We start from the raw sequence: 10,916 nt of genomic DNA on the forward strand, positions 1-10,916 counted from the left end.
GAGTAGGGAGAAGTTTATGGCAGGAGGACCAATTTGAGGCTATTGCAGTAGTTCAGGTGAACGTTTGGAAAAGGAAATGGTAATGGCTTCAACGAGTATGTTGAGTGACGGAGACAATGGGTCCTATATAAGAGATGTTATGAAAGTAGAAAGTACAAGATTTGGCATTGTGCTATAAATATGGGGGAAGTGAGAGTGAAGAGTTCAGGACACCACCGAGATTGTGAGACTGGGTGACTGAGAGTGTGGTAACTTCTTGGACACTAATAGTGTAGCTTTTAAAAGGGAAGCATAATGAGCTTCATTTGGGCATATTGAATTTGAGATGCTCATGTGACAAAAATAAAAGGCAAATGACTGTTTTTATAATGTTTTCTATGTTTATCTTAAGGCTACAGAGCTCATCTGGAACACTCTTTGAGATAAGAAAAATCTTACAGAATCCCAGGATTTGAAAATTACTGAAGATGATAATTTTCTACCCAAATAGATCTATCTTTAGGTTCAAGTTAGAGCACTTGTATCATAGACTGATGATGAGAATCTCTTCTGTTAGCCAAAATAATTTCTGCTTCTGTTAAAACAATCTATAGTGTATCTTCTTCCTTCACTAATTGATGATCTATCATTCATGCATAAAGGACAGAATATAAAATCCTTTGTTGTTTTGGTTGTTTTTAATCTTCCCTAGGTGAGATGACATGAAGCAAACAATGTGGGTGGAGAATCAAACTTTTGGGACTAATTTCATCCTGTTGGGGCTCTTTAGCCAAAGCAAATACTCTACTCTCCTCTACTCAGTGATATTCATTATTTTTGTAGTAGCTCTGACTGGGAATGTAACTTTGCTTTTTTTGATTCAAAACAATCCTCACCTCCACACTGCCATGTACTTCTTCATCAGTCAGCTTTCCCTCATCGATATGATGTATATCAGTGTCACTGTGCCCAAGATGCTGTTGGATCAGGTGACTGGGATTCATGATATTTCAGCCCCAAGCTGTGGAATCCAGATGTTCCTCCATTTAACACTTGTGGGAGCAGAATTCTTCCTTTTGGGAGCCATGTCCTATGATAGGTATGTGGCCATTTGTCACCCTCTGCGCTATCACCTCTTCATGAACCATAGAGTTTGCATACTCCTTGCAACTGTTTGTTGGTTTGTAGGCTCTATTGATGGTTTCACACTCACCCCTATCACCATGAACTTCCTATTTTGTAAATCCCGAGAGATCCAGCACTTCTTCTGTGAGGTTCTCGCCTTGTTGAAAATCTCCTGCTCAGACACCTCGCTCTATGAGTCTGTCATGTACGTGTGCTGTGTCCTTATGCTCCTCATCCCTCTCACAGTTATTTTAAGCTCTTATTCCTTTATTCTCCTCACAGTCTATAGGATGAATTCGGCTACTGGTCAGAGGAAAGCATTTGTCACGTGTTCCTCCCACATAACTGTTGTTGTTCTCTTTTATGGAGCTGCTGTTTATAGCTACATGTTCCCTGCTTCTTATCATACTGCTGAAAAGGATATGATGGTGTCTGTCTTTTACACTATCCTAACACCCGTTATAAACCCTCTCATATACAGTATCAGGAATAAAGATGTCACAGCAGCTTTGAAGAAAATGTTATGGTCAAAGTTGATTTTAGCTCATTTTCAGAAGTAGAATATGATCTCCAAATACTTAAAAACACACCACATTCTTTTATTATCTATTATTGGTTCATTTTATCCATGTTGCCCTGTGGTAAATAGACATCTCCCTCCCTCTGCTCTCCTTCCAAATTAATTTCTTCTCTTTGAGAGTTTTTGAAACCTTTTGGGTTAATATTTTCCTGCTTGAGTATAAAAACACTTGACATTTAAGTCAGATTAGAAGGATTTGGCTGCTCTACCCACAGCTTGTTAACTAGGTTACCTTGAAGAAATGACTGAAAGTCTCTGAGATTCGGTTAACTTTTCTGTCCAATGTACTGTTAAAGAAACAGTTATGAAATATCTAAAAGGTGAATGGCACCAGCATGGATTTATCAAAAATTGCTTTTACTAAATTCACTTCAGAGTATCTAATTTTCAGGACCCTCTCTGATGTCTCAAGGTAGAGTATAAGCTGTGGATATGATGCTGGTGAACAGATACTAGGTGCTACTGCTGCTGCTTGTCAGGGCTTCCAAATTCCTCACTCTAGATTTTGTTTTGTTTTGTTTTGTTTGTAAGTATTTTTCCTTAGTAAATTAAACATTTGTTTTAAGTGTAGTGCACTATAACTCTTTTTGCTTGCAGGTTGAATTAATCACTTTCTTTCTTCACTAATACTGATTATTAACTAATCACTTGTAACCTCTTAGCTGGTTTGTTCAATAAATAAATAAAATAAATTCTTAGAACTCTTACCATATAGACTTTGTGCCCTTTTCCAATCTAAGATAATAGTAATTTATTTTATAATCATTCTCAAAATAAGTCTAACATTTGAAATGGTCAGTTTGCGGAGGTTGAGATACAATAATAATTTGAGGCTGCTTGGTATAGGTTTCCTATGGATATAACAATCACCCAACCTGTAAATGCACTGTTGAATAAATGTCAAGATTGAGCTTCTCAAAAGACCAGTCATGAATTTATTCATGAGGTCAGCCATAGTTTGTCCCAAATCTTCAGGTCTGGAGTGAAGGACGATATTTGCTGATATGTAATGTCAGAAGCACGGTCTTCCTCTAAATAGATCAATTCCCTTCAGAATGTACCATACTGAAGATGTATTGTTACAAAGAAAATTCTCACAGAAGATCATGACTTCTGCCTGACTTCTACAGCTGAGTATCTCATAAGAAAACACACATCAAAGAGTAGTAGAGACCTCAGAGGCACCTATCTTCTCTGGTATCCTAATATCTAGTCAGTTGTATCATATCCTTCAATAAATTTCACTTGGATAAACAGTTATGTGTTTGACTCTTTTTACTTTTAGCTTCTGAAAATTTCCCTTTGAACCCTTAGCAATTGGTGATGATTATGTGAGTGAAAAACAATCTGACTTTGGCAGTGGAAATCCCTTCCTTGACTCTTCATTTGCCTTTAAATTACATGGATTATAGTAGATCTCAGGCCAAGGTTATTAGGCATTTCTCATCTTTAAAGGAAGAAAACCTCTTAATTTTCTATTTAAACAATCAGTTAGGAATTTTTGCAGAATTGGTACTGTCATTTTAAACAGAACTCTGTACTTACTTTAATTATATCCTTTTAGATACCACAGATAATAAGTCTGCTTCTATTTGAGCAGTCTTATCAAGGTGGATACACTGGTTCCTGGAGGTAGGCGTTAAACTATTAACAATCAAAGGGAAAGAGAACTGCTGATTGTCTTAAACCTAATTTAGGAAAATTCCTTATTAGACATGTGTAGGTACTCTTAGTGCCAGGTTAGGTAAACTTAGGGCCTTAAATAAAAAAAAAAGAGTATGCAGACCCTGGCAGGAAACAATCAAATAATTATTTAAATCCAATAACCCTGTGGACAAGTAGAAAATGCACAATATTAGATTAGGGAACTAAAAAGTAAACTATATTAGTCAGTGTTGTGATTAATTTGGTTTATAAGAGGCTGTGTGAAATACAACTTAAGTATCTAGAATGCATGCCATCTTGGGGTGGGGGGAGGGGCGAGATGGCATGAAAATCTGAAATTCAAAATCTTGTGGAAGTAAATGTTTAAAACTAAAAATAAATTAATTAATTTAAAAAGAGAAAACAAAAAAATAAAAAGTATATATTAAAAAAAGAAACACAACTTAACTTAAAAAAAATTCGAGCTCTTGACATTGGGAATGTGATAGGAGGTGGGAAAATGGATAGTAAGGTTTGAGATGAAGAGGAAGCTGGTTAGAGAAACCACAAGCTAAGACAATAGCCTATCTTCCCGTACACTGACTTCTGGAGAAAAATTGTACACTAACTTCAGAGAATGCTAACGCCTAATCTTTATGCTAATTTAGCACCCATTTCCTTATCAGACTTCCTGCCCTGATGGATGGTACCACTAGACATATAGGCTTGTACTTTGAGATCCACAGCATTCTCTTCCTATTGCCATCTGTTGTCTCTGCCATTACACCTCATGTCCCTTCCCTCATCCCACCATTTTGTGACAATAAGAAACTGAAATGCCACTACCATCCCCTTCCCTATGTGGAGGAAGTGGAGATATAGAAAAGTTGAAATGCACTGTGCCTGGGAGAGCAGTATATTGCACTGTGCTGCTACAGTGCTCAACAAAATTAAAGGAGAGAACCGAGGCAAAATTTGCATTTATGTGTGTGAGGGTGCATGTGTGTGGGGGAGGTTGTTGTAGTTTGTCCTTCATTCTCAAAGAGGACCATGACATCAGGGAGGTGATGCCATGACATACAAAGCTAATAATGACTAGCCAATACCAGATTGTTTTGATGGTTACCACTTTATAATATGGTTTCAGACATGCTTTGGCTAGTTTACCTCAAGATAAATGACTTAACAATCACTACCACCACCACCAGTTTCTGTATTAGTTCAATGGTCTTACTTTCAATTTTATTAACCTTTCCTTTGATTTTCAGGATTTCCAACATAATGTTTAATTGAGGATTTAAAATTTTTTTTAGCTATTTTTAGTTACACACCCAATTCATTGATCTGCTCTTTTTCTATTTTATTGATGTAAGCATTTAGAGATATAAAATTTCCTCTAAGTAGTGCTTTGGCTACATCCCATAAATTTAGTTATGTTGTCTCATTGTTGAAGAAATTATTGGCTGTTTCTATGATTTGTTCTTTGACCCATTCGTTCTTTAGGATTAAATTATTTACTTTCCAATTAATTTTTAATCTATGTTTCCATGGCCATTTATTGAATATAATTTTAATGCAATATGATCCAAAAAGAATGTATTTATATTTTTCCTATTCTGCATTTGGTTGAGAGATTTTTATGATCAATTCTTTGTGTAGGTGCCATGACCTGCTTAGAAAAAGAAAAAGTTATATTACTTTCTATTCCCATTCAGTTTTCTCCAGAGGTCTATCCTATCTAAGTATTCCAAAATTCTATAGATATCCTTAACTTCTTTTTTTACTATTTTTTTGGTTAGATTTATTTAGTTCTGAGAGGGGAAAAGATCTGAGAATTTTTTGCAGAGAAATCATAAATGAGTTTTGTGATTTCAAAAGCTATTGAGATCATCAAGTAATATAGAGGGAAAAGAGAAGGCCCACAATACAGCCTTGGAAAACATCCATATTTAGCAGGCTCATCCTGGATAAATATCCAGCAAAGAATATGGATAAATGATGGTCAGAAAAATAGGAGAACCAGAAGAAAACAGAGAGGAGAATATCAAGGGGAAGAGGTGATTAAAAGTTTTAAGGCTGTCGTGAGGTGAAGGGTATAATTGTTTTGTGTATAGTCCAAGTGGCATGGAGGAATATTAGCAAGTGCAATGAAATGTGACTGAAGCAATTAGATCTGGTGATAAGAGATCATTATATTTGGAGAGAGAAATTCAGTTGAATAATGAGGTCAATAGCCAGATTACTGGTTGGTCTGGTTGTTGTCTTTCATTGTCAAAGAGGACCAAAATGACTTCACTATGTTAGAGTCAAGTTACAGTGTGTTCAGCTGGCTGATCAGACCAATATGAACTCAGAATGCTCCACCACAGGTCAGGCAAAAATAGTCCATGTGAACATTTGGGGTGGATTCTCTAAATTTACACATCTCACATTTCTTTTGAGCTACTGCTATTCTACTTTGCTTATAGAGCACAATGCCTTCTTTCACGTGGGCATGACATGCCGAGTGATCCTTTGTCAACATCTCCCAGGCCACACAATCCATTCCAAAGTTCTTCAGAGTGTGCTAGTATTATTTCTTCTGACCTTCATGTGAGTGCTTTTCTTGCAAAAGTTCTCTGTAAAGGGTATGTTTGGCAATCAAACAATATGTCCAGCCCATGGGAGTTGCACTCTCTGTAGTAGAGTTTGAAGGCTTGGCAGTTTAGCCCTTAGAAAGGACTTCAGTGTCCTCATCCTGCCAGATGATGTTCAGAATCTTCCTAAGACAATTCAAATGAATGTGATTCAGCTTCCTGGCAAGGCACTGGTATACTGTCCAGGTTTCACAGGCATACAGAAATGAGGTCAACAGAAGGTCTACAGAGCCATTTTGCTGACCTCATTGTTGTGTAAGCCAGATCATAGAGAGTTAAGAAGAGAATGAGAACAAAGTAAGTGGAAGCACGTATAGACAATCTTCTGAGTTTAGCCAAGAAAGGGAGGAAAGATAAAGTATAATAGATACTGGAGATGGATCAAGTGAAGGTTTTTTCTTTTCTTTTCTTTTTGAAAACTGGGGAGACAGGAAATGTTTGTAGGTAGTAGAGAAGCACATAGTAGACAGAGAAGGATTCAAGATAAGTGAGAGAGTGTGGATAATAGAGTGGACAATCTACTGGAGAAAATAGGAAAGAATAGGATCACATGCATGTAGAAAGGTTTGCCATAGCAAAGACAAGGGCCATGTCTTCATGTGAGACAGGATTGAAGAAGGAGATAGTGGTTAAAGGTGTCTGAGGGATGTGAAATGAGGAGGAGGGTAGAAAAGTGAATGACCTCAAGTTTTTCAGCAAAATATGAGGCAAATAGTTTGGCTGAGAGGATATGTATATGGGAGCCATGGGAGGTTTGGAGAAGGATAAAAAGGTTGGAACAATTGCTGTTATGGGCAGGATTTTTTTAGGGAGATGTAAAAATATTGCCTTATAGTAATGAGGGACCAATTGATATTGTGTAACATACATTTGTAGTTATCACAGTTTCATTTTTTTCTCCAACTATATTTAGCAGTTACATGAATAGGGGTGAAAACAATGATTTTTTTGGGATGGGTCTATTCCAAGGATGAGACTTGGCAGGGCAAGATTGCTGTTAGGACAAAAGGGATGTTAGAGGACAGTATAGAGTTGAACTGGTTCACCAAGGAGTCAAGATGAGATAGGGAGGAGAGTAAAACAAGGACATGGGTGATGGACTGGGAAAGAACCGATGGTTGGAGGGATTGGTATGTCATGGAGAGAGTATAGAATAGGGTTAGGGGATATAAGCAGAGGGATAGGTGGAGTGAAAAAAGTTATAATTAGATAAAATTATTTCATAGTTTATGAACATGGAAGTGGAACACTTTTTGGTGATGGCATGGTCAAGCGTATAATTACTCTGTGTATAGTTTAGGTGGCATGGAGGAATAAATCATGGTCAATTAGTAAGTGCAAGGAAATGATGTTCTTTGAGAGTGTATAAATATGCATGTTGAAATCCTTTAGTATGTAAGTATGTCTTGTGAAGGAGCAAAGGAAGGAGAGTATCTTGGATGTTGGTAGATAACAGCTACTAAAAACTCAGTCTCAGAAAGAAAAACTGAGAAACTCTGAAAGCAAACACATGCACACAGACACACACACATTCACATGAACAGAAATCTCAGGTGTAGATGGATTAGACTGATTTATAAGTTAATTCTATCAAACTTTCAGAGAACAGTTAGTTCTCATGCCACATAAACCATTCACAAAAATGGAAAAATAAAGTAATTACAAACTTTTTCTTGACATATATTATCCTGATATACAAACCTGGGACATAATGTAGAGAAAGAAAACTATTGATTATTTTAAAATGTTTATTTTTGTTACAACATTGACTAAAATATTTTCAGGGTGTGTAGTAATACATGAAAAATTATTCATTATTACCATTTCGGTCTTATACCAGAAATATACGTAAAAATTAGAAAATTTAAAATATAAAAATCATATATTAATTAGCTTTTATTTAGAAAGTCTAGCAAACTCTTCCACCAAAGCTGTTTGCAACCCTTCTGTAACTTACAAGACAAACCCTAGGGTGCTGCCTAAAGTGAACCCTAGGTGAAATAACTTGCCTAGAGTTACAGAGCTAGTTAGTGAACATCAGCAACTGTGTGACTAAGAGGATTTTGTGAAAGCCTTAGCTAGTCTAGTCAATTAAGAAAGCAACAGATGCTTTTATTTGTCATGTTAAAGAAAAACCTTAAAAGGGGAAAGGGAACAGATATTTACTATGTGCCAGTCATTGTGCTAAACACTTTACAAATATTTTCTCATTTAATCTATAAGACAAGCCTATACAAACACAAAAGTTAAGAGAAGTATAAAAAGGTAAATATGAGTAAGCAATCAAAAGGGGCTAAATGAGGTTAAACTGTTTTTATTGTTATATGAAGAGATGCTTTGTGTAGCCTCACAGAACCCTATCATCATCAGGGGTCATAGAGGAAGTTTAATTAGACAGAGGGAGTCTATTATGTTTTGGTACTCTCAAGAGAAAAAAAGAAGAAATAGAAAGGGTGAGGGAGAGGAACACAGTATCAGACCAGGTGGGCAGGAGAGGAACAACAGGGAAAATGATCTCACATAAATGGAGCACACAAGTAGTCTACGCAACAAGAAGGGGAAAGTGGGAGGTTGTGGGTGACATGAGCCACAGTCTCATCTGAACTGGTCAAAGGAGGAAAGAATACACATATACATGTTTGGGTTCAGAAATATTTCTTTTCCAACAGGAAAATAAGAGGAAAAGAGATTAAAGGAAAAGGGCAAAATATCATTAATGAACGTTGCTTAACATCTTTAAACATATTCCTAGCAAAAGACCGCAGCAAAACAAAACAAAACAAAAAACCCTGATTACTATGACCAAGCTGAATTTATTGAAGTCACACAAGAATGATAAAATATTAGGAATTAGAATTAAATATATATAAAATGATAACACTTATTATTGATTATATCAGAAGATGCAGATGTTACATCTGATGTTACAACTGAGGCACAATGTTCCAAGCCTGATCAATTTATTAGTAAAGTATGAGTTTACCAGCTACCTAAGCAAGGACCCTGAAATGAGGGAGATGGCTCCCTTTTGTAGTTTTGGGGAGTACAGAACAAAGAACAGGACTTTGTAGGTGGGGAATAAGTTATGATTGGTATGAAGAGCTTGACATCATGAATGATGAAATCAATATGATTGGTTACAAAGCTGAGGCATTGGGGAAAATATGATTGCTCAGAAATTGTGAATTAGGAGCCAGCAGGAATTCCCTCCTTCCCTCCTGTGACTAAGAAATATTCCATTGTTTGAGTCTACCTGCAAAGGTAGAGATACTGCACCAGATTCTCTGGATAACAAACCACACATACTTGAAAGATAACTCAGTGGTGTGTCTATACTAGACCAGACTCCCTGCTATCTGCCTGTGTCCCTCAAGAATAACACATTTCCTCAAGGCAAAAATAGAACAGTGATTAGCAGGAAAAGTGGATTTCTAAACTTAACTCATTATGAGCCAGCTGAATTTCTGAACTAAGCTGAGAGACAAAGAACCATGATTTGGGCAATTACAGGACAAAATCAATTAACTGAAAAAGGGATCAATTTAAAGATGTTATAGAATCAATCTGATTATTTCATAGAAAAGAACTTATATATAGGACAATAAACATTTACATGAGTAATCTTACAAAGCATAGGAGAACTATAATAAAACATGATAATAAAAATAATATGATTAAAAAGTAACAGAATCACAGAATTTTTAGTAGAGTTATTAAGGACCTTAGCAATCATTTGGTCCAAAGCCTACACAAAACGAATTCCCATTTAACATTCTGGGGAGATGATAAAGAATGAAAAGTCAGAATTATTTGCAATGAAGAAATATTGGAAGACTTCCAACTGGAGTTTTCTAGATTTTCATTTGTCTGGATAATGTGAAGAAAAATGATATTAATTATAGTACAGTTTAATGGATTCTTAATTGATCAAATTGCTTCATCTAAGGAATAATAATTAGTAATTCAATTTCATCTTGTTAATAACTTTCCAATATAAAGTCATAGGGATCTATGCGGTAAAACATTTTTTAACTCAATAATTTGAATAAAGGAATAGATGATAGGCTTATTAAATTTGCAGATAGAAATCTGGGAAGGAAATCTAGCAAAATGAATTAAATTAATCTAGCCAATTCAAAGTTGAATCTAGCAAAATTCAAAAATATCCTGACAGAGTAGAATTGTGGGCCAAATAAAAAGAAAATTGAAATTCAATAAGAATAAATGTAAATTTTTATGTATGTCCAAAAATAAATTTTGTGAGTGCAAAATAGTTAATGCATGACTAGCCAGTGGTTTATAAAAGATCTGAGTATTTTGCATGTTCTACATGAATGAAACAAGTGGTATGACAGGCCTAACAGTTAATGCATAAGAGATAAATAATAGAGATAAATAATGTCTGTGAACAAGGAAGTGATTTCTCTTTTATTTTGGTTTGGTAGGAACTCATTTGGGAAGCTGTCTTTGGTTTTGAGTGCCATTTTTAATTAAACAGGAGAGCATCCAGAGAAGACAAACAGAATGGTAAAAAGCTTTAAGTTTATGTCGTTTCAAGATTGGCTGAAGAACTAGGAATATTTAGTGTTGAAAAGAGAGGAGAGATGGGGTTGGAAAAACACGATAACTGTTTTCAAGCATTTAAAGGGCTGTTACATTGAAAAGGGTTTGGGATTATTTAATTTGTCCCTAGATTGAAATTTCAACGAAGTAGACTTAAACTTGATATGAATAACAAGTTTCCTAAAAATTAGAGCTATGCAAAGATAGAATTGGATGCCTTAGGAAGTAGTGATTGTCCCCTTATTAAAAATTTTCAAGTAAAGTAAATATGGAACTTCTTTGTTGTTTTCAGGGAATATACTTTGTCAAGTGCTTTGTTAATTTGGTGTTTGTTGGAAAGTTTGTGTGTGTGTGTGTGTGTGTGTGTGTGTGTGTGTGTGTGTGTGTGT

General features: G+C 35.7%; 1 protein-coding gene across 1 annotated transcript; it reads left to right on the top strand.

Annotated features, from left to right (window-relative positions):
- Nucleotides 1-701: 701 nt before the first annotated feature.
- On the top strand, nt 702-1,664 carry LOC114029169 (olfactory receptor 2T29-like). The gene has a single exon (XM_027843529.1). It carries the CDS (start codon nt 702-704, stop codon nt 1,662-1,664), a length of 963 nt encoding a protein of 320 aa, XP_027699330.1.
- Nucleotides 1,665-10,916: the final 9,252 nt, after the last annotated feature.

Source organism: Vombatus ursinus, unplaced genomic scaffold (genome assembly GCF_900497805.2).
Source record: "Vombatus ursinus unplaced genomic scaffold, bare-nosed wombat genome assembly UNPS02014910.1, whole genome shotgun sequence".
Lineage (NCBI taxonomy): Eukaryota > Metazoa > Chordata > Mammalia > Diprotodontia > Vombatidae > Vombatus > Vombatus ursinus.

Bases quoted from the DNA above. Each gene is read 5' to 3' on its own strand.
- LOC114029169 (XM_027843529.1), top strand. From the start codon at position 702: ATGAAGCAAACAATGTGGGTGGAGAATCAAACTTTTGGGACTAATTTC.